We start from the raw sequence: 24,588 nt of genomic DNA on the forward strand, positions 1-24,588 counted from the left end.
TATTACACTGTTCGTTATTACGCGGTGGTTGTAGGTTTAAGCTCTAACACCCCTGGTGAGCATTAGCTGTCTAAAAGTATTCATAAAATAAATGATAAATCCGTTTATATCGATAACGTTATTTTATTTGGAAGACATCGTTAAGACTTAATTAGTATGTAGCTAAATAAAGGCCTAAAACTTTTGTTTACATTTTGATAGATCAATACTACACACAATACATACTAAAGTATTCTAAAGTATATAAAATGAAACGGATAGTACTGATTCGTAAATAAGCTTGAAAAGATTTGTTTAAATTTTCGTCCGTCTATTTAGAGAGCAATATTGCTCACTGTTTTTTCATATATGTATTTGATTACACGCACTTTGAATGACAAACACAAAATTTAAGGCAATATAGTTTATCTAAGAAAAAGGGCTACTAACTTTTTATCACATTTTTTAAATTAACAGTTTTGTGAAGATGACCTCCGGCAGATCTAATTACGGAGTCCATAGACACTGCAATGTGAAATTAATTTAAAGCCAAAAGACAAAAAAAATTAGCATTGAATGCTAAATGAATTGCTAAATGAACATTGGATGTTGCTATTTTTTATTATTTTCATTTTCTAAAAATAAATAAACATATTTGGTTAATAATACATCAAACTTATGGCACTAATTTGTAAATGCTTTATGCAAACTCTTAGAAAAGTTATACATACTTACATAAGAAAATAACAATTTAATTATTAAAATTAAAAATAAACGATTGAGCTGCAAAAAAGTTCCCAGTACCACTCAGGATGATGTAAGGATTTAAACGATACCCCAAATCTGTTCAAACATTTAAAAGTTATAGTGCAGTAACGAAACCCAAACATATGAAATCTGAAAATGTCCCTTTTTTGAGCTGTCGAGTACAAACTTAACAGTCTTTAGTGATTATACAATAAAATACATTGGAATTACGGATGGCTAATACCAACTCGCTACTTATATTTCTTTCAAGGTCTTCCGCAGAACATCCAAATAAATAGCAGCATGTTTAGGTTCGAAAATTAATGCTGGTCTCAGACGAATTGCACGTACACCACATACTCCCCCCAAAACACCTAAAAAAATACATTTGTGCAATTCACATACAGTAGAATTGAAAGATGGGGGCCGCAGAAGGGTTTCGTCCAGCTCAAGCCCTATATGAGGCGACCCCCCTTGGTGAAAGTTACGGGGCGAACTGAGGAAGTGCACCACGAGATGTGCTACCTGCACTTTAGCACCCTGCATGAGAGCAATTCTATGGAGTAAACGAGTAGCGGTACATCGCGTTCTGATCCAGCGGGGTATACCGAAACAACAGCGACATCGCCTAGGGCGGCCCGAAGGGCTGCTGTACCGGGACGGCCAACGTAGACTATCCGTCTCGACGACCTGATGATCGGGCTCTGACCAGGTTCTAGCCCCATTCTGACCCCAGGCGGAGATCGGATGTCTTGTACTCTCTCAAATTTTTAACAATTTCTCAAAATATCAAGATAATAGCAATCTGTCTGGCTTATTCAGGTTATATTGATATTCGATAGCTTTCTTGAGCCTGAGCAGTAACAGTATCCTCTAAATCCCTAATTCCTATAGATACTGATGGTTATGTTGATGGTAGCATCTTGATGTAAAAAAGATCGCAAGTTTAGATATATTATTTTGGCTATTTCTGATACGAGATAATTATATTTTTAGGTTTAAAACAGATGATTCAAACTTTAGGCTTAGGTCTGAGAGTTGAGAGTGGAATTAACATTTCAATGTTTATGAGCTGCGATAACAGCAAATATCAACTGGTTTTGGATGGCATCATCAAAAACTGAAAAAGGAATAGTTGCTGGGCGTATTATGAGCATGCACTTAGGAACCACCATCCTGCACACTTCTGTCTCGTAACAACCCTACATTCCAAGTTTGAAAGTGTTAAGGCATTCAGAACACGATTTACATCTTCGATGTGTTGTTTACAGGCAACGTTGTAAACAATTAACGCCCAACGGACCTTGGACATATTTTATTCGCTTACTCCAATATAACACAAATACATTCTTACCGTTTTTCTTTAATCCGGCGTTTATCTTATCCCTTGTTTCAGTAGTGGGAGCATTATAAGCCAAGAACGTGCCTCGCCCACGAACACTATGTATTACTCCAGGGAACTCCTTTTCCAGATCGTGTAGGCCATTTTTCAAAACGTTTCCGGTCTTGTTGACTAAATCCAGCAAGTTTTCCTGTTTGATGACCTTGAGAACGCGCTCGAGTAAAATCAATTTACCTGGATCCCCCATCCACGTGTTGAAAACTCTGTACGCGTGCGGAGGTCTGAAAGTTGATTGAGAGAAAACACGTTAAATATAAATATAATTTTGGTTAGCAAAAAACTATTGTTCGTTTACGTCATCGTTATTACGACACCTACTTAAAATCAGCAGTGAAGTAGAATCCTCCAGTCAACATTTTCTTGCTAAAGGTGACGACGTCGGGTGACGTCGGTAGATCGAAGTGTTCATGACACCACATTTTCCCGGTTGGACCACATCCGGTTTGCACTTCATCAACAATAAATGCAACCGCCTTCTGCATTTTTTTATAATAAGAGATTAGTATTTTAATATTAAAGATCACAACCAGTATTCACTTCGTATGGGTTAATTTTAGTTACCTCCTTAGATAATTTTTGAAGGTCTCGAAAGAATTCCGGTGAAGCTTCATTATCACCTCCTTCGGACTGAATTGGTTCCACAACAATACCAGCAACCGGATTGCCCTTTTTTTTATACTTCTCAATTAGGTCAGCCACTTGCTCAAGACATCTGCAATTTAGTTACTAATTTATCGTGCCTATAGCTTTATTAGTTACTAGCGACTCGCCCTCGCTTCTCTACGGAACATTAAATTTTATTATTGATGATAGCTGAGTCCCGCGATGTTACCCGCGGTTATTCTCGTACCGCGGGTGATGCCACGGGGCGAAGCTAGTCTAAAAAAAGTAGCCTAAGTTACTCCTTATATCATCAGCTACCTGTCAGTGAAAGTCTCGTCAAAATCGGTCCTTCCGTTCCAGAGATTAGCCGGAACAAACAGACAGACAGACAGACAAAAATTGTAAAAAATGTTATTTTGGTGTACGTACCGTATATATTCATATGCATGTAGTAAAAAGCGGTTATTTCAATATTACAAACAGACACTCCAATTTTATTTATATGTATAGATTATTATTCTTGTTAAGCCTGTGATTGCATTTCTTGTTATTAAAGCAATATTAACATTCGTAGAAACGCTGGACACTATAATATTATTTTTTTTATTATACAAAACATTAACGAAAAATAATAATTTTCTAATATTGTGTGTACAGCACCTAATGTGACATAAAAATTAAAATGAAGTGACAAGTCATCAAAATTTACGTGAACCCATGATCATCACAATAAAACTGACGCCACCCACCTTGGGGCATGAGATCTAAGACAATTGTATAGAATCACGGTGGTCTAAATCTTACAAACCAATAATTAATAATAAATAATACATTAAACTATATAGATCTGATTAAAGTTACGTCTCCGATGATTGGTTGCCTTACATTCCCAAGAGCTGTGCTTCGTAGAATTTACCGCCGGATCGGAATCACGACCCACTGAGAAGATCCGCCAAGAAACTCAGTGTGTTTATACTTTATATTATGTGTAGGGACACAGTTTGAGTAGCGCATGCGGTTGTACTGGCCGTTGACTTGGTTGGGCTGGCCACATTAGCCGGACAACCGATAACCGTTGGGGTAAACTCGTTCTTGAGTGGAGACCGCAAATTGGAAAACGCAGTGCAGGACGCCCTCAGGCTCAATGGAGTTATGATCTGTGCAGAATAGCTGGTCAGAGCTGGATGAGAGAAGCAGAGTATCGTGCTCAGTGGCTAGCAATTGAGAGGTGAAATCAGCCGTGGACTGCTATAGTGATGATGGATGCGGTTGTACATCGCTTATTATAGACACTTGTGACAATATACGGAGTAAAATCGGAACTCACTTGTTTTATTTATAAAGGGCAGTTAACACCTTTACTACGCCTTATAAACCATACAGTGGTGACCCCGAGGACTCGAACTTCATACCGTGCGTTTTTGTGTGTTGTGAAAGTGTTTTTGGAACTTGGACCGGTACGACCTACTATTGCGATTGCGACCTGCTACTGTCAAACAAACCATGGCTCCGGAAGCTGCTCTCTAACTGGCAAGCACCAACGTATCATCACGCAAACCAGAGTTTTGGACGGATCAACCACGCCTTTGGTTCATCCAGATTGAGGCGATCCTGTGTCCGCAGAAGCTAGGCGACGAGCCAAAGTACAATTTGGTAATCGCGAAATTAAGCAAGGATGCCATCGCCCAAGTTACCGATTTTTTGGCCAAGCCACCGGACAAAAATAGATATAATGCTCTGAAGGAGAAATTACTTCAAGTTTTTGAAGAGTCCGGGAAACTATACAAGCTGATTGGTGAGATGGAGCTTGGTGACCAGGGCCCATCCCAGCTGTTGGCGAAGATGACTGACCTGGCGCGGGGGAAGGTGAACGAAGACACTCTGTCTTTGCTGTGGAAAAGACATCTCCCGATGTGGGTACGCGCAGTCCTCACCGTATCCGAGACCAACGACTTGGCGCAGCTCACCAAACTCGCCGACCAAGTGCTGGAATATACTTCACACACCACATCTCAGGACATCTGCAGAGCTGATCACAACATTCCTGTGAGCCCCGACGACCTAGAGAAGACGGAAATTATTACGCCGTTCGGTCTCTATAATTGCCGTCTTCTCTATGAATTTCCGCGAATGAGTTTTGGCCTTAGCAATGCAGCCCAAACTTTTCAACGATTTATGAATAACTCGGTGTTGCGGGGAATACAAGTTGTGAACTCGGACGGTGACATTACTGAAGGTTCTGATTTTTATACTGTTACTTAGATGACGTAATCGCCGCTAGTCAAATAGCATAAGTCACAACTGGACGCGCATTTTAAGCGTTTTGACGAATTCGGCCGAAACCCTTGACAAGTTGAGACGATTTTTAGGGATGTTGAATTTCTATAGAGCTCACTTCCCAAAAGCAGCCCAGCGGCAGACAGAGCTCAATAAATTTTTAAAAGGCGCCATAAAGAATAAGTCGAAGATACTATAGGACGAAAAATCGGATAGTGCGTTTTTACAGTGTAAACGCGACTTACAAGAGGCAGCGTTATTAACTTATCCAAGCGAGAACGCTCCCTTATGTCTCATGGAGGACGCATCTAATGATCGCGTAGGCACGGTGCTACAAACTGAAGTCCGAGGTTCTTTAAAACCTTTAGGATACTTTTCTAGACGTATGACGGATACGGAGCGTAAGTATAGCGCTTACGATCGGGAACTGTTAGCTATCTATCTCGGCATACAACATTTTAGGTATATGCATCTACATCTTGTAAAAATGAATATTTAAGAAAATCGAATAAAAAAAAAATAAAAAAAAAGACATACCCGCTGAGTTTCTTGTCAGTTCTTCTCAGGACGGAGACTAGTTTTTGTGAATTGGCGGTAGTTCTTTTTGACGTTCAACAAGTGTGTACTTTACGTTAAATAAAAAAAAATTATTTCATTTGATTTGATTTGACGCACTTTTACAGTGCTAACAGATCATAAACCGTTAACTCATTGCGTTTAGACAAAAACCTAGCGCGAAAGATACTCCACGACGTACTCGACAACTCATGTTTATCAGTGAGTTCACGACTGATATTTGATATGTGAACGGTTCCGAGAAAGTAGTCGCAGACTGCTTATCGCGCACAGAAACAATAACTTGTCCCACGAACATCGACTACCAAGAATTATTCCAAGTGCAAAATGCTGACGGCGAATTGTCGGAGTTGTTAAAGTTACCGGACACGAACTTTAATTGTAATATTAAAAAAAGAATCACTACCTGATTCTGACCAAGCTATTTATTTCGACGTGTCAACTAGCCGTATTCGACCCTATTTGCCTGAAAGTTTTAGGCGTAAGGCATTCCAGATTTTGCATAATCTAAGCCATACAGGTATATGATCGACCCGGAAATCAGTTAGCGAAGGATTTTATTGGCCTAATATGAACAAGGACGTAGGTCTCTGGGCCAAAACATGTGTTCATTGCCAAAAGGTTAAAGTCACAAGACACACAATCTCGCGATTCGGCGAATTTCAGCGGGTAGATCGATTTGAGTATGTTCATTTAGATCTAGTCGGCCCACTGCCGACGTCACAAGGTTATAGGTACTTGTTGGCGTTAATCGACCGAACTACACGGTGGCCTGAGGCTTTCCCTTTAAAAGACTTTTCTGCTGACGCGGTAGCTAGAGTTTTATGAAGGTTGTATATTACATTTTGTGTGCCCCGTAAGGTTAACTAGTAACCAAGGTACCCATCACAACACGCTTCTAAAGTACTTAGGTGTAGTGTAGGAGAGAACTACCCCATACCACCCACAGCACAACGGTATCGTCGAGCGTTAGCATCGCTCTCGCAAAACATATTTGCGAGTGAGGCTAGAATGCACGGACAGTACATGTATTGATCAGATACCTACGGTCTAGCTCGGGTTACGCGCTGTTGCACGTAGCGACACAGGTGTCAGCGCTGCACAAATGGTTTATAGCGATAATATCAGGTTACCGGGAGAGTTTTGTGATAACACAAAACAACAATGTAATAATGATGCAGAGTTAATTCGGAAAATTAGGGAATCTATTCATAAAATTCGACCTGTTCCAATTAAGGACAGAGATCAAAAATCTATTTTTGTACACCCTGATTTGAATACGTGTTAATTTGTTTTTGTACGAAATGAGGTTAAGCGTTCGTCTCTTGAACCTTCTTACTCAGGACCATAAAAAGTTTTACGGCGAAGGTCTAAAGTTTTAAAAATTCATTTTCCGCATAGACAGACGCGTGTGTCGATAGATATATTGAAACCGGCACATAATCTCAACGAGGAGGACGTTGCGACATCGTTCTTATGTCCACCCATTATGGACGATATTTTTTTGCCTTATAATGTGCCAGTGTCTAAACAATGTAGTGTCGCTCCGACTCCTACATACTCACGTAGCAGTAGGCAGGTACGAAAACCTGTATGATTTGTTAACTGAGGCTGAGGAATTTCATTATTTGAAACTCGATATCGACACCAATTTACCTATGAGCTGTTCGTCAGCTGCCACTATCCAGTTGCGCGAAGTCACACCTAAACCTCAACCTCAGGAAACAAGAAGTTCGGCTTTCGTGTAGTGTTTTCGTATAAAAGTATTTTTGTGTAATTTACGTACGGATAAATTAATGTTTTTCTGAAATTCTATATTTCTTTTTTTCTCTTGTTTTTCTATATTGTTTTATTTTTGTGTCATGTTTATTGTGTATGCAAATTTTGGAAATTAGTTTAAGTATGTAATTATAAAATGTAGCCTTTTTTTAAATGTACGTATTTATAATTGTAAATAGACATGCTTTAACAAAAACCGACTTCAAATAGAAAAATAAGATATTCCAAAACAAATTATTAGACACTAAAAACAATAATCATCGAAATCGGTTGGCGTGATATGAGTCGTCTATTATCAAAGGTGGCAATCTGTGAATTTGGACAAAAAATTTTTATTGATATGTCAATACAGATTGATTTGAATATAATCGTCTCCTTCAAAGAATACAGTTCAAAACCTGCATTAAATAAAGGTTAATAGTTAACCTGTTATTTATCTAAGATGTCGTTCCGAAGAGTTTTGTGACTGCCAATGGAATACAAAGTCAATAATTCGTTTTTCTGATTTACCAATCATTGTCCAAAAGTCAGATTGCCGGCTTTGATAATAGTCGACTCATATTGAGTTATTCATCTATTTGTCGCGCACGTATTTAATGCAAATTTAAGACTTATAAGGTTTTCTCATGGAAACCATTATCAGAACTGGACTAAACTGGACTGGGAGTGGGGACCACACGGAAAGCGCGTCAGCTTTCTAATAAAAAAAGAATCATCAAAATCGATTCACCCAGTCAAAAGTTATGAGGTAACAAACATTTAAAAAAAACAGTCGAATTGAGAACTTCCTCCTTTTTTGAACTCGGTTAAAAAAGGGGGAGGGGCTTATGTAGGGAAAGTTTGTGTAGCGCATGCGGTTGTACATCGCTTGTTGTAGTTAGTCGTACATAGCGGACTTTTTGGCGGGAACGCGAGGAGTGAAGTTGTGTGATTTGTTTTATTTAGTCTATTTAGTGTTTCTTCAGGTTTAAATGTGTAATAACGGTGGTTTATTAACTGTTTAATATCTGTGAAAGTGCACAAATGTGGAAAAATGAAACAAAGCCGCTGGACGTAACTTCTCGGGATCCCCCAAAAAGTCCACTGAAGAAATCTCAGTAAATGATCACCATTTTACTGGGATTATATTTTATCCCATAATAATATCATCTCATCTCATTTCATTTAATTTCGTCCCAGTTGCTTAATGTCTCAAATTAATCATCTCCATTTCATTTCATTTCACTCCATATTATCACTTTTCATAAAAATAAGAATATAAATTAAAATAAGACATGACCCTAAGGTCTTAGTTACCAAGACATAAAATCCCTTAAAAAAAATCGTACATAGCCCGCCCGACAAGTCAGACACTTGTGACAATATACAGAGTAAAATCGGAACTGACTTGTTTTATTTATAAAGGGCACTTAACACCTTTGCCACGCCTTATAAACCGGACATTATGTATTACATAGTATTAGTATAATAGCCAGCAAACTTCTTGAGCATTTGTCGACGTAGTGGGGGTAAGTTCGCGCATGGTAGACTCACGTGCAAAAACATTATTTACTCTGCGTCATAATGCTATTAAATTATTAAAATCAACATATTATGTATTTATTTATATATTTATTAGAACATCAACAAAAAATATAGGTTAATAATTGTAATAATTTAATCTTGGGGTAAAATAGATATTCCTTCTATTAAGTAAAAAACTAGAGCTGTTGCCAGGTCTTCGTTCAGTTGAAGCGAAGCTGGTATTTGAAATTTTTTTTCGTTATCATAATCTTGACCATCATCATCATCACTGTTTTCATCACCCGAGTCGCTATCATCGTGATGAGTCGACATAGGGCTCATCGGTGGAGTTTACAACTCGGTCGGTGCGGTCTTCTTTTATGCCTATAATTAATTATTTTTTGAAGATATTCGATTCGTAGTAATCGAATGTTACTTTTATCAATAACCAGCTTCCGATTACTTTCTGTTTTTTTTCCATCTGAAGCCTAGCTCTTTCATAATTCGTCGTAAGCTTTATTCCGAGCCATTAAAATTTATATCTTCTTTAAATTTTTCGAAGCCTTTCTACGGTACGGAGTTTCGCTGCTTGTTATGTAGTTATTATGATTACACCTTTTATTACAGATTGAACGAAACTATGAATTCCGGTATCTTTCTTCTTCCCTGCTCTTTTCTTAACCGGAGTCCGAAACACGTTGAGCAAGCCAGAGCCTTTAGCATCGTTAATAAAGCACCTAACAGTACTCACTGATGTTTTTCTTGCTTCCGAAGTCTGTTTTACTTTTTCCATATCATTCTTCCCCTGTTTGATAATGAAGCAATATACGTCGTACACAATTTTTCTACCCTTTCTTTTGAATACTACACCAGTTTGTCGCGGCATAGTGTATTTTTTATAAAAAATCAACAAACACTCAACATATAGCAATGGCAACAAAGTCAACAAGCAATTATAACAAATAACTTAACGATTAATAACGATAGACTTTTTACTGTACGCAAGCGTACTTTTGGGAGCAAGCGGAATGAGGGCGCGGTGCGGGACGCAAGGTTCGACTGATCTACCAATAACGCGCTCGATACGATTTCCCCTGCCGTCGCGCCTCACCCTCACCACCAAAGTGATCTAAAATTCGGTTCTGCGCATTCAAGGTCATTTGCTCAAGAAGTTTGCCGGTTACTATAAAATTGTTATTAACACTGATAAAAATCTGTTAGTAACATTATAAGCCACCGTCACCTGTCCCTTTATATAGTCTCGACGAGTATTGCATGAATGCTTCTAATACTACTTACTTCTAATACTTCTATTATGGTAGTATGTTTTATATGTGGCGTGAACCAAAATAAATGTAATGTTATTTTCTGAAAGGTATTCATAAAGATCACTAAAGATTTTGAAACAAATTGTTAAGTATATAAACCTGTAAGAGTAAAATTATAATGATACCTCTTGTCTTCTTGCTTATTTTCATTAATATTTTCTTCAAGGGGATATTTGTATCTGGGAAACGGAGCAACCGGCCAATCAAAAGCTGGACAGTCTAACTTATGCAATGGCTTCGATCTAGTAGTAGACAGAGCTCCAAATGTTCGACCGTGGAAACTTCCCTGTTTAACAACAAAGCTACATGACAATATATTTTGTAAAGTCCCGTTCTCATAGCGTTCCCAGTGGCGGATTAAAGGTCCAGAGCGCCCTAGGCAATCACTTTATCGGCGCTCCTGTACCGGCCATAAATGGCCTTCATAATACTATAAATTTTAACTAGTTGTTTTTGCAATTACGATGACGTTGTATCATCAAACCCTAGACTTTAGTAGACCAGGACCCTTGTACTTACTCTAATGCGCGAATGAAATACAAACAAACCCGCAATATTGCATAATACGAGTATATCGATGCTTGTGCCATATAATCTATTATAAATTTAGATCATATCAGCATCAGCATTTAGTTCTTAATCGTCGATATGTTATTTTCTTTATTTATTTAAAAATTCTGAGATCGCACGTCCCTTGTAAAACTATACGCCCCTAGGCACGTGCCTAGTTTGCCTTACGGATAATCCGCCTCTGAGCGTTCCCAATTCTATATAAACCTGACTTAATTGTAAGCAGATTTATAAATAATCGGAGTGATTTCATTTGATGTTGCCCATTTATTACCGACACGATAAAACGTTTTTTTTTTCTTAATCACTCTTTTTTTAAACTATTATTTATATTTGCTTCTTTTGACCTTAACGATGATAATTTTATAATAAGCAAAAATTGGCTTTTTAATGCTCCATATGTGAAAACAGGTTATTAGTATATATAAGGTCGGTCTGTGAGCCCGGACAGTAGCGCAGCCGAGAAGCAGTAATGCGTTTCGGTTTGAAGGTAGAAGCAGCCGTTGTACTGTAAAAATGGGACTAGATCTCATGTCTAAACCACCACATGGTAACCACTTGACAACAGATGGGCCATGAGCACGTCTACCATCTAGACACAAAAAAATATATTTAAAAATAACCATTTCATCCAATGCATTACCATTATATGGGACTCTCCCACTTTGAGCGACCAAGATCTTTCTATTCGGTGATAGGTTCTGTGCCTACCGGAGTTGGAAAGGAGAATTGCGGTTCAATTCCTGAGGAGTCTGAGAAACAGCTATCATATTCAAGGAAGACAGCAGGCGCGTACACCTTAGTACGTGGCGCAAGACACTATCGTGTTTTTAAGGGTTGATCCTGAAGACCCTAATCAGGATAAGAGTATAATTTTAAATTTAATTTTTCTATTATCGTATTGTCATCGGTCCTTGATAAGTGTGCAAAGCTTAAATCCAAATCGTTTCCGTTACATACATACCATGCTAATCAAAGTGTTAATAATAGCAGTGAATGTAAATGTGCCTCCCACTTCGAATTAGGTACGTGCCTAGTTAACAATATTCTGTTGTGCGGGATGATAAACTCTGATGTAATCATACCTCAAATGATAATATTGACAGTTTAGGTGATCCAGGAACTTGATTCAACATACAACTGTCAATTTCTTCGGGTGTGAAATCCAGTTTTCCTCCGCGTTCCCGGGTCTGATACCATATGAATACAGTTTTATACGCATTCTCAATAGAACAGGAGCCACACATCATTGTCGCTATGTTGTCCAACCCAACGGGTCCAACAGATAATAACACATTTTTCAATTTCTCTGGCCAATCAGCTGAAGGAAAAACTCCCAGAGCTGGCCTATTAATCAAAGATTTCTGAAATAGTATACAAAATATTAGTTTAAATCAATAACACAAAATTAATTCAAATAACATTGAAATTACGTACAAGATTGTGTTGATCTTCAAATGCGCTTAATAATTCAGGATGATTATACCCCACGGGAAGTGAAGATATTTGTGTGAAAGCATCTAGGAATGCATTACCATCGGCGTCAAAGAAATAATTTCCAATACTTTTGTCATAATCAGCAAAAAGCTGAACTGCTCCCGCTTGCTAAAAGCATAATTGTATTCCAGTTTAACTTGTAGTATGGCATACGGGATAAAATCCCTATTCGATTGAACTCTTTGAAATCGAATCGTTTTTACTTCATATTGGATGTTAGTCGTTCTAAGTTTAAAGCTATTTACTGGCATCCAAGACGAATTAATAACAATAATGTTCGCCGTTTCAGAGAGAACAGATGAGAAGGCACAAAGATTCAATAGATTTTTTTTTTTTCCTACCTATACTGATAGCCGTGAGAGGCTATTTCAGCTTCGCCTTAACGTGTAGGTGAGCTCACGGGACTCAAACCGGGAGTGTTGCTAACGCTGGCCCTAGCAAGAGCAGTGCTTCGCAGAATCTACCACCGGATCGGAATCGCGACCCACTGAGAAGATACGGCGAGAAACTCAATGGGCTGTGTCTATGGGTTAATTTACTCGTCGAGCCCTTCGTCGCAAGCGACGGGTTCGGCGAGAACGAGACCAATGCTTGAGATACCTAAAAGCACCGTTAATGGATCGGGAAGATCCGTAATGACGTGTTTGGGGCGACGTCGACTGTTTACCATTCGGTCCACAGGATCGGGTATGATAGTTCGTAGCTTAGATGTGTAACACGTAATTCATGGAATGCAAATGCATTGGGATCACTCAACGTTCTCGTTGAACTATTTTTTTACAAGGGAACAAGTATGAACTTTAAACGAGTTTACACTTAAATTCCACGATGGTGAAATAACAACGTGTTATAAATGAGACACGGTTTTTTTACGCTGGCGTAGGGAAAGGGTTCCCTGATGTACATACTAATATGCGTTTGTATACATATAATAATATTGGATATCCAGACACAGAACAAACAAACCCATTCATCAAACATATGTATACCTGACGTGGGAATCAAAACCACGACCCTTCGTAGCAGTCAAGGTTGCTAACTACTGCGCCATCGTGCAGCATATTATTTTAAACATACTATAGAAATTAAATAATAATAATAATTTGTTATAATACTGATCGTGAACTTGTGTTAGGTACGTAATTTCGATGATATCTACAGTCCGAGAGTAGCTGCAATAGCCCATTAGGCTACCAGCAAGTAATTACGAAAAACTATCACTATCAAATAGTAATTACTGGTGGTAGGACGTCTTGTGAGTCCGCACGGGTAGGTAACACCAACTCACCTATTTCAGCCATAAAGCAGTAATGCGTTTCAGTTTGAAGGATGGGACAGCCTTTGTAACTATACTGAGACCTTAGAACTCATATCTCAAGGTGGGTGGCGGCATTTACGTAGATGTCTATGGGCTCCGGTAACTACTTAGCACCAGGCACCCAACTAAGCAATAAAAAATAAAAATTATCATCCAATCAGATTAGTAAATCAAAATTAATTTTTAGTCTTAAATCAGTCTATCTAATCTTTGTGTATCGCACCAATTTCCTTGCCTTACTTAATCAATTTAATGTATACATAGATTGAAATTTTAAATTTTTTAATCAGTTTTATTTTTTGGTAGCTGTTCGAACACAAAAAACTTTGATTTCGTTTGTAAGTTAATTCGTTTCGACATCACAGGCCACTACTGATAAAAACCTGCGACTTTACTAATTACCGTTAGGAACAATCAATAAGTTAACTTTACTTAACAATACCTGTAGAGTGTTGAGTTCTTTCAGCAGCTGCTGCGACTTGGGCCCGGGAATCGCTGTTTGAATATTGGGTTTATCTGGTTCATGCTGCAAAACCGAATAAGCCCTAACACCTGAAAACCAATTAAAGGATATAATTAAATAAAGTATAATTGGATATACACCTTAGATACTTTTAATTTTAACGTATCTTTAACTACTTAGTCTGGCCATAAATACTGTTACAATTAAAAATAAACAAAATACAGGGTGGCCCATAAGTCCTTTGATATGAAAAAAAATTATTAAAATAAAACTAATTACATTATGAATTAAATTTTTATTTACATAAAAAGCTTAAAAAACGGGAATTATTTTTTGAAAATAACATCTCCTAAATGTAATCCGTTCCGATCACGGCACTCTTGCAAACGACGTCTAAAATTGTCGATGACTGCGCGGCACGTCACTGCTGAAATGCTTGTCATTTCTCTGCGGATGTTTTCTTTTAGGGCCTCAATTGACCGCGGGTTTGTGTCGTATACTTTAGCCTTAAGGTAGCCCCACAAAAAAAAATCCATCGGGGTCAGATCTGGACTACGTGGAGGCCAGGAAATGTCTCCTCTCTTAGAGATAACTTTGCCAGGAAAAAGTTGACGGATAACGGGCATAGCAGTGTTAGAGGTGTGAGAAGTGGCCCCATCCTGTTGAAACCACGTCCTGGCATTAAAGCCTGAAAAGTTTTGCAATTCTGGTATGAAAAACTCTTCGATCATAGCCACATATCGCTTACGAGTTGACTGTGTCGGATTTTCGCGAATAGACTGTGTCACTGTGTCTATGTTTTGTTCCGTACGTGACGTCCTTGGGCGACCCAACCGCGGTTTATCTAACGTCGAACCGGTCTCCTCGAACTTAGCAACCCAGTTCTTAATCGTTTGAAGAGTTGGAGTGTCGTCAAAGTTGTGTAAACCTTTGTGTTCTCGAAATTTACGCCGCGCAACGGTTGCCGAATTGTCGTTTTTATAAAACTCGCGCACACAAAACGCACGGTCCGCTCCGGTAAAACGCTCCATCGCGACTAAATTCCCAGAAACCGAAGTTACTCCCCCCGCTTCCCCTGCACCGCTCACGCGCGCCCTGTTCGTTTTATTCAAATTTTACTTTTCAAAGGACTTATGGGCCACCCTGTATTACATTTGAATTTTGAATCTGTCATTTTTATATGATTGCTCATTGAGTTTTCTCATTTTGGCGCCAATACATTGTACAATATTTTGCGATATTAAAATGGAGTGGGGTAATAAAGAGAACCGAATCGCTGTGATTGCATTACACAAAGTAGGTATGGAGCCAAACGCAATTTTTAAAACTCTCCATACGCTTGGTATTAGTAAAATGTTTGTGTACCGGGCTATTAATAGGTGCAATGAGACCTCCTCTGTTTGTGACAGAAAAAGAACTGGCCGTTCACGTAGTGTTCGTACGAAAAAGGTGGTCAAAGCAGTAAGGGAAAGAATTCGAAGAAATTCTGTCCGAAAGCAAAAGATTTTATCTCGGGAGATGAGGATAGCACCTAGAACCTAGATGACTGCAGCCTATAAGAGACGTACTGGTCATTTCTTAACTGATAATTTAAAAGAGACTAGGGTGGTAAAATCGAAACAACTACTGCAGCGGTACGCAAAGGGAGGTCATAAAAATTTTTTGTTTACGGATGACAATTTTTTTACAATTGAGCAACATTTTAACAAACAAAATGACCGTATTTATGATCAAAGCTCTAAGGAAGCTTCCCAATTAGTCGACAGAGTGCAACGTGGGCACTATCCGACTTCAGTGATGGTTTGGTGGGGTATTAGCTATGAAGGAGTGACTGAGCCATACTTTTCTGAAAAAGGTATCAAAACATCGGCACAAGTGTATCAAGATACCATTCTTGAGAAGGTAGTGAAGCCCCTTAACAACACCGTGTTCAATAATCAAGAATGGTCCTTCCAGCAAGACTCGGCGCCAGGTCATAAAGCTCGGTCTACGCAGTCTTGGTTGGAAACGAACGTTTCGGACTTCATCAGAGCTGAAGACTGGCCGTCGTCTAGTCGTTTTTTATTTATTTTTTAGACAATTTTTTTGTTAATGTTTTCATTTTTTTATGATACAGCATACAAAAATACATACAACCCTAAATTTTCACCCCTCTACGATCAAGCCTTATTTTTTATTTGCTAATTAAAAACTTTAAATTTTTTGCAAGAATTTTGTTTTTATTTTGTCATGACTTAGAATAAAAAAATTCATATTACTCTAACATTTTCACCCCTCTACGATCAACCCCTATTTTTTTTTTTGTTAATTATAAACTTTAATTTTTTTGGCAAGATCTTCATTTTTATTTTGTCATGAATTAAAATAAAAAATCTGATGTTACTCTCAATTTGTCATCCCTCTATGATCAACCCCTATTTTTTATTTGTTAATTATAAACTTTAATTTTTTTGGCTATATTTTTATTTTTATTTTGTCATGACTTAAAATAAAAAAAATCATATTACTCTCAATTTTCACTCTTATACGATCAACCCCTATGTTTCCATCCCGATATATTTTTTTTTATTCTATGCGCAGATCCGCACTAAGGTTGCAAGATGGCAATCAAATATTATAATTATTGTAGTACGATAAATTCTTATTCAGAGCTTATAATTTCAAGTTCCTTTAATTATGATTTTTTTTAAATTCAATTTGATCTCCCGCCCTCGTCGGTCGACTACTGATCAACTATCAATCGATCAGTTATCCCCGCCAGGTGTTACCACTCATCCAGCAAACATCACGTAGTAGGGATGAGGACGAAGCCGGTCTCCTGTCTTACTTATTCACTATATGTATATATTTGAGAGCTATACATTTTTCGGCCATGTTTTTTTGGTTTTATTTGTGTATCAATAGTATGTTCAGTAGGTTTGAGAATCGGCTACAATCTATTTTTCATACCCCTAAGTGATAAGGGTTGTCCACACCAAACATTTATTATAATTTTTTTTTTTGGATAATATTTTTTATGTGGTTGAATCTACGAATAAATAATAAGTAAGGAAGTCTAACTCGGAACAAATTTCACAAAAAAAGTGGCCCCACTTCAAACCAAAACGACGTATGAAACAAAAACCAATCACAACCGAGGTTGGAAATAAACATCATTTGTGATTGGTTTGATTTCAAAACCAAAGGAGGGATTGGGTCATGCACTTGCTGCAATGTCTGCTATGACAGCAGAGTCATGACAGCGTAGACGATATAACAAATGTAATAAGTGGACCGGACAAAGTTAATAATGAAACAATATAATTATGTCCCTGGACATATTTTTAATTTGTTAAGTTTTTGCCTAGAAGACGTTAAAAAATAATCTTTTTTCGCAATGTAGGGAAGACGGATTCTGATTTTTATATAATATTAAAACAAAATGGAATGGTCATTATTTGTCTGGTGACTGTTTTTTGTAAGCGCAGAATATCTTCATTGTCAATTATTTTAGAAAAACACTGTAGATATTACTGACAGAATACTTGTTCGAGTAAGTGATTTTCCGTTATTACGTATTTTTATTATCTGTCTTAGTGTTTCTGTGCGTGTACATATTTTATACAACACCACAGATGGGTACGAGAGTGCACCGAAATCTTTTAAACTAATCAGATTGTGAAAATACAATTTTTCATTAGCAGGTAGCAATGATAGCATTCTGGACAGTTGGTTTTCGCTTGCAGTTTTCGGCTTACAAAGCCGGCTGTATAGCCTACATGAATGATGTTATTAGGGTTCAATTTGGTTTGCGTACTATCCGTAAAGAAAAACTGCGTGTGGTTGCAACGACATTTATTGTGCGACAGTCTTAAATGTTGACAAGTAAAAATATCGTAATAGCAAAGAGTATAAGGTTAGTAACAACACTACAATTTGCTCCACTGTTTCTGGCAATTGAAGGCTAGCGTCCAGCATGTTTGATAGCGTGAATAGAGCATACTTTGCTGGTTTTCACAGGCATCTGGGTCTGCGGAGGGACTTCGGTTCCCTCTGTATTTTGTACCGTATGTTCCATGGGGAGTGCTCTGAGGAATTGTTCGAGATGATACCAACATCTCGTTTTTACCATCGCACCGCCCGCCACCGGAGTAGAGTTCATCCATACTACCTGGAGCCACTGCGGTCATCCACAGTGCGTTTCCAGAGATCTTTTTTGCCACGTACCATCCGGCTATGGAATGAGCTCCCCTCCACGGTGTTTCCCGAGCGCTATGACATGTCCTTCTTCAAACGAGGCTTATGGAGAATATTAAGCGGTAGGCAGCGGCTTGGCTCTGCCCCTGGCATTGCTGAAGTCCATGGGCGACGGTAACCACTCACCATCAGGTGGGCCGTATGCCCGTCTGCCTACAAAGGCAATAAAAAAAAAAAAAAAAAAAAAAAAAAAAAAAAAAAAAAAAAAAAAAAAAAAAAAAAAAAAAAAAAAATTCTTGTCTTTTAAACTTAACTGCAGCTATCCATTTTTTTGCAGAATTCCATTGGCAGGAAAACTAAAAGAAAACAAATTAAGCAAAATCCATTATCGTCATAAAATTATCAAATTAAATATACCTATTTTATAATAAAAAATATTTTATCGATATACTTTTCAATATTTCACCGAGATAAAATACAATCAAAAATTTACTGATTTCATGTTGCATAGTGTTAACCATCTCGGCTTGATAACATTTTTGCAAATCATGAAATATAATTATAATTTTGCTACTACTTACTAGTGAAAAGTGATCCCTGGCTATTTTAGCCTTGTATGGTTCCTGCACCACTTCACAACACACGCTGGCATGATTATTGACAACACAATAATAAATCAAAATAAGAGATGTGCTGGCTTTCAAGAACAATATCCGACTGATGACGCGTTGGACACGACTTTTAAGCCCCGCCTACTTGGACACGACTTTTGTTGGGTAATTTTTAGAGCGCAAGTTACATTTCCTGACTTAATATTTATTCGTAGGGTTGAATGAGGTTTTTTTTTCTACACTACAATTTCCCTAGAAATCTTATTTAAGGCAACACAACGTTTGCCGGGTCAGCTAGTAACACCGGTCACTCACATGCGCACGAATACGGAAACCCGCAAGTGTAGGACGACATTTGCAAATGATTATGCAAAGTTTTCGCTACATTCGTTGTTTTTCAAGCTGTGTCGGTTTTTTAACAGACATCAAAGCGCGCGAACCGCGAACCTTCGCGTAGTCTCCCACACATTCGTTTGCCCAGTTGCGCCGACGATTGCGAAGGTAACGGACGTATCGCCATTTTCATAGTCTACTGTGTAGCGTCACGAGAAATCATCAAAAGAAATCCCATAAAAACAGCATGGCTGTTAATGATGTCTGGGAAAGAATTCAAAACTCTTTTTCTCTTTAATGTTCTATTGACGAATTAAAAAGAAGGAGAAATTCGTGAGACATTCGTAAACAAGTGTAGGAGGAAGCGCAAACGGGTTCGCAAATTGAGTATGCGAACCCATTTGCACAGCCGCTAGGTTTGCGAATGAATGTTTGACGGCCCTTCACATGCGCGCAAACATTCGTACAATGTACGAATATTTGCGCGCATGTCAGTGGCCGGCATAATATTATAGAAAATTTTTGTCGTCAACGACGACGACGACTTTAAATCTTTTTTGAAACATGTTCTGAGGTATGCTGTCATGAGTAATAAGTATCACTTGTTCAGTGGGCTAATTTCTCATCGAATCGCACGGTGAAGCATTCTTGGGAGTTTTTCGTGTCAAATCTGCGTAAGACAATCATCAGACAGACATCTATTAGATCTTTTGATGTAATTAATATTTTTCAAAGAATACATTTTACCGATATTTATTTTTATGACATATTATCTCTTTGGTCCCAATTTTATTCCATCGGTAGGTAGTCGCTTTCTGTCCCACCAGCAATAGCTAATGCGTAATCCTTTACTTTGTACTCGTTTCCCGCGTTCTATCGCTAGTCGAGAGAAAACTAACTTTGCCGTCTCCCGCGGTTCTAAGTACTAAGTACTAAGAGGTGACAAAAGAGTTTACGCCCTTCACACCTAAAATGAGATATTCTAACAATTCAAAAAAATATGTTAACATGAGATAATGAGATATTTAATGGACTAACGTAATTTTTTTAGCTTGTAAAAAAAAAACTAGTTATTTTTTTAGTCAGACATTTTCAGACTTTGTTGCAACCTGGATATTGATATGTGTGTACAAAAAAAGCTCAAATTCATTAGAGTAACGCTTAAGTTTTGGGAAGCTTAAAGGACAAAGGGAAGATCTTCCACACCGAGCTGGTGATATTGCTCGGTAGACCGACGGTCCAAATGTTGTTGTTCGGAACTTGTATATATGCAAGCTTATCTTGAAAATGTAGTAAGCAAGATTCAGGCATCTGTCAATTATCTTGCGTTGTATGATGGCTACCGCCACAAAACTAGTCTAGCCCGAAAACCTGAACGCATGACTGCTTCCTGGCAGAAAGGAAAGTTCTGGTAACGCGCCACTTTCCCTTTCTAGCAGTGTGTCGCGATGCCACTCGGCAGGTTGATTGTGGTCCAGCGGAATATACCGGAACGCCATCGGCACCGCTTAGACGATCTGGCTGTCAATCAATGTACGGTCGTCGATTCGTCAATCCAAAAAATTAGGATGGATCACGTTGTTGTTCTTTTGCTAGTACCTCGCTTTCTTGGACTCTCAAGGGTGCCGAAACACAACAGGCTGGGAAAGCATAAATCGTTTGAGGCGAGAGACCTAATTTCTCTTGTCCTTTGCTGTTAAGCCGGAAGGGAATTGGGATGGCGTGAAAAACTTTCTCTTTTCTTGCAAAAAGTTGTACTCCCAGAAGTCTAACGTCACCAGCTACAATTCATTCCATTCAAGTGTTAAACCCAGGCTGGTTAGGTTGTACTTGCACAAAAACTGCACAGCCCATTTCATGTAGGATGAGTTGCAAATGTGTGCTATGCCATGTCTTGGATGTCATAGTATTGACACACCATTGTTGGCTCCTTCTTGTGCAGGTAATCAGTGACTGGAAGGTTGTTATAATCACATGACTATAAGTACAGAGTGGAGAGCCAAGGCCACTGATGAAAATTGATAACTGATCAAATTAATAAATATATATCAGGAACTTGGTGTTTGTCTTCCACAAGCATATGATCCTGAATGATTTGAATTGATTTGACCTCCTGATTCATTGATTGTGTCCATCAATATTATTACTCATTGTAATAAGAGCTTAGACAGTGAAGTATACACTCCAATCACTTTTATTAAATTGTCATTCATTTTCATATTCAGTTTAAAATATTTATTTATTTCTTTAATTGTGTTTTTACGGATTGGGGCCCTATGAGCTATTTAAGACGTTGCACCAATACAATTTTTCTCTTAGAATAATTGTCAATAACTCATTTACAAATAAACTCAGACAGACTTTATAGTCCAACCGGTCATCGTTCTTGTCGAACCTGTCGCTTGCAAAGAAGGGCTCGGAAAGTAAATTAACCCACAGACACAGCCCACTGAGTTTCTCACCGAATCTTCTCAGTGGGTCGCTTTTGGATCCGGTGGTAGATTCTGCGAAGTACGGCTCTTGCTAGGGTTCATGTAGGCGCTGCGGAAGTTCGAGCGCGGAAGCTTCAATCTCGGCGTGCCGTGCTCGAGGCGTGGTCTCGCCGCCTGGCGGACCCCGCCTACGGGCGACGGACCGTCGAGGCGATCCGCCCGGTCCTCTCGGACTGGGTGAATCGCGACCGAGGACGTCTCACCTTCCGAGCGACGCAGGTGCTCACGAGACACGGCTGTTTCGGTCGCTACCTGCACCTCGTCGCCCGGAGGGAGCCGACGCTGAAGTGCCATCATTGCAGTGGCTGCAACGTGGACACGGCGGAGCACACGCTCGCGTGCTGCCCCGCTTTCGCGGAGCAGCGCCGCGTCCTTGTTGCAAAAATAGGACCGGACTTGTCGCTTCCGACCGTCGTGGCTGCGATGCTCGGCAGCGATGAGTCCTGGCAGGCGATGCTCGACTTCTGCGAGTCCACCATCTCGCAGAAGGAGGCGGCGGAACGGGAGAGGGAGAACTCTTCCTCCCTCTCGGCGCCGTGCCGCCGCCGTCGAGCCGGGGGTCGGAGGAGGGCGTTTGTCCAGCTCCGGCCCCTATGAGGAGGCAGTCTCCTCCCGGTGATGGTCACGGGGCGACCTAAGGGGGCTGAGACTGCGCCGCACGCTACCGTCACTCTAGCGCGCTGGCACCAGGAGGACGGGACGACGCGTCGGCGGCTGCGGACTGCGATGCGGTCCGCATTTTCGTCGTCGCTGTCGTCGCCGAACATACTGTGGAAGAGCAACCCGGTCGGCGGTGTATCGCGTTCCGACCCGGCAGGCTGGTTCTGGCCCAGCGGGGTATTCCGGAACACCAGCGGCATCGCCCGGGCGGCCTGAAGGGCCGCCGTACCGCGGAGACTGACGTCTTTGGTCGTCGACTATCGCCTCGACGACCCGTCGGTCGGGCGTCCTCGGGGTGGCGCCGCGTGTCTGGTTGTAGTGTTGACCGCGGGAACCCCCCTACTCTGACCGGGTTTTGACCCCGGACGGAGATCGGACGCCGGGTGTAAAGTGCAGGGGAGTCGTTTAGTGGGTGGGCCCTAAATTCTTTGGGCCAGCGGTCTGCTCTCAACACCTGCAGATCGTTGAGTCTCACATACCCCGCGCGCCCCCTAGGCGCGGGGACCTCGTAGGAGGTTCGGCCCTCGGCCCGGAAAAAAAAAAAAAAAAAAAAAAAAGGGTTCATGTTAGCACGTTAGTAACAACGTCAGGTTTGATCCCTGCAAGCTCACCTACTAGTTTGGTGAATCTAGAATAACCTCTCGAGTTTCTAGAATAGGTAGGGAAAAAAAAAATGTCCAATAACTAGGGTCACTAGACCAACAATAATAATATTAGCTAAGTCCACATAGTTTGGAACACACTCTTTTCAGAAGCTCCTAAGAGAGATAAAATCAATGTATTGCACCGCTGGGAATGTTTTGAACTTAAAACTAAATAACAGACTTAGTACTGACTTAAACAAAGAAAACTAGATGTCATTAAGGGAAACAAATGTAAAAAATCAAAATAGACTAAACATGTCATAATTTTCTTTTGCAAATAATTAATTATTCAGCTTATGTATAAGCGGGTGCGATATATAAAGTTAGTGAGTAGAGTGAATGTAGTTTTTTAAGCAGATCAACTATGGTGATTAGTCATGATTTGTTCATTAGACAAAGGGTATTATGTGAACGCAAAAATATGCGAAGAAAAGGCTAGCATATAATAACCTAAATAACACTTTATAATCAGGTATCAATTTATAATCAGACTTAATACAGAAATAGACCAAATTCATACACCTAATTTGTTACATTATCATATAATAAATCATATAATTGATGTACTGCAGTGTGTTTATATTTGATTTTTTTATTGAAAAAGTATTGTATTGTTTTTAGGCATTATGAAGACTGTTAACTTTAGAATGGAATCATGTTCTGATTTTATGAAAGTGATGTTACACTAAGCTCCGAAATTTATTGAAGCGTATTTTATTGCGAACTTTGTGGTAGTGAATAGTGGGATGGTATCATAATAATATTTTTTGTTACAGTTGGATTTTTAAATTTATTTTATCAGGGAAATAAAATATTTGTTAAACTTTTGAAGAAATACATTGTTTTCTATGGTGTACAATTGTAACGAAAAGTACAATAAATTAAAAAAATATTTATCTATGATGTTGTCTTCACTAAATTAATTTGGAGAAAGGATTTTTTTGTGAATATTATTTCTCAATAAGTAAGTGCTTACCTCTAAAAACGTGAGCACTTCTTGAAGTTCGTAACAACATTTTGATACTTAGAATCAAGAATTTTGTGGATCGGACTTCTAGATTCTGCTGTACCTCTAAATCAAATTTATAATTAGGTAGGTACCTAAGTATGCAGCAAAAATTTTATTACTCCCCACTATCAGGTACGGTACGGAATAATAGAGTAAGATTAAATATTACGGAATGTATGTAGGTACCGGTACTGGTATGTACCTTTTTTTTTTAATTTTATGATCTGGTGACTGAGACCTTTACGTCATATCTTTTTTGGAATGGTATATCAGGTGACTGAAGTTAGCCCCTCAAAAAAATTTTTCTTTCCTGTTTTCTACTTATTTTCTATTAATTCGTTTGTCCATCATTTGTTCTTGATTGTTCACTGTTAATAATTGTTTGTTCTGCATTTATTTATTTAAAAAAAAATATTAAAAATATATGTACAAGTTAGCTCCCCGATTGCAATTTTTTATATTTTTTCGTCCTTAATGACTCGTAAATATTCATTTTCGATTGTTCTTATATAAAATACATTTGTTCTTTTTCGAAATTACTCATTTTTTGTTTAATTAACTATTTGTATTAGTTGAATAAATGTATGCAAAATATGTGTACTGCGCATGCGTCAACTATAA

General features: G+C 38.9%; 1 protein-coding gene and 1 long non-coding RNA gene across 2 annotated transcripts; one reads left to right on the forward strand and one right to left on the reverse strand.

The window, feature by feature from the left end:
- Window positions 1-103: 103 nt before the first annotated feature.
- On the reverse strand, window positions 104-24,195 carry LOC101740449 (4-aminobutyrate aminotransferase, mitochondrial). Its single transcript, XM_004924789.3, has 9 exons — window positions 23,935-24,195; window positions 14,022-14,131; window positions 12,202-12,369; window positions 11,850-12,128; window positions 10,320-10,480; window positions 2,690-2,840; window positions 2,447-2,604; window positions 2,081-2,349; window positions 104-1,100 (listed from the first exon to the last, which is right to left on the reverse strand). Exons 1-9 carry the CDS (start codon window positions 23,972-23,974, stop codon window positions 982-984), a joined length of 1,455 nt encoding a protein of 484 aa, XP_004924846.1. The 5' UTR covers window positions 23,975-24,195; the 3' UTR covers window positions 104-981.
- Window positions 16,688-18,664, forward strand: LOC134199524 (uncharacterized). The gene is made up of 2 exons (XR_009974048.1): window positions 16,688-17,574; window positions 18,556-18,664. It is a non-coding gene; the product is annotated as an uncharacterized LOC134199524 (long non-coding RNA).
- Window positions 24,196-24,588: the final 393 nt, after the last annotated feature.

Source organism: Bombyx mori, chromosome 10 (genome assembly GCF_030269925.1).
Source record: "Bombyx mori chromosome 10, ASM3026992v2".
Lineage (NCBI taxonomy): Eukaryota > Metazoa > Arthropoda > Insecta > Lepidoptera > Bombycidae > Bombyx > Bombyx mori.

Excerpts from the sequence above, each read along its gene's own strand:
- LOC101740449 (XM_004924789.3), bottom strand. The coding sequence starts at position 23,974 with ATGTTGTTACGAACTTCAAGAAGTGCTCACGTTTTTAGAG. Across the intron at positions 2,350-2,446 it reads TACTTCACTGCTGATTTTAA|ACCTCCGCACGCGTACAGAG; the intron begins GTAGGTGTCGTA and ends ATCAACTTTCAG. Across the intron at positions 1,101-2,080 it reads CGCCGGATTAAAGAAAAACG|GTGTTTTGGGGGGAGTATGT; the intron begins GTAAGAATGTAT and ends GTATTTTTTTAG.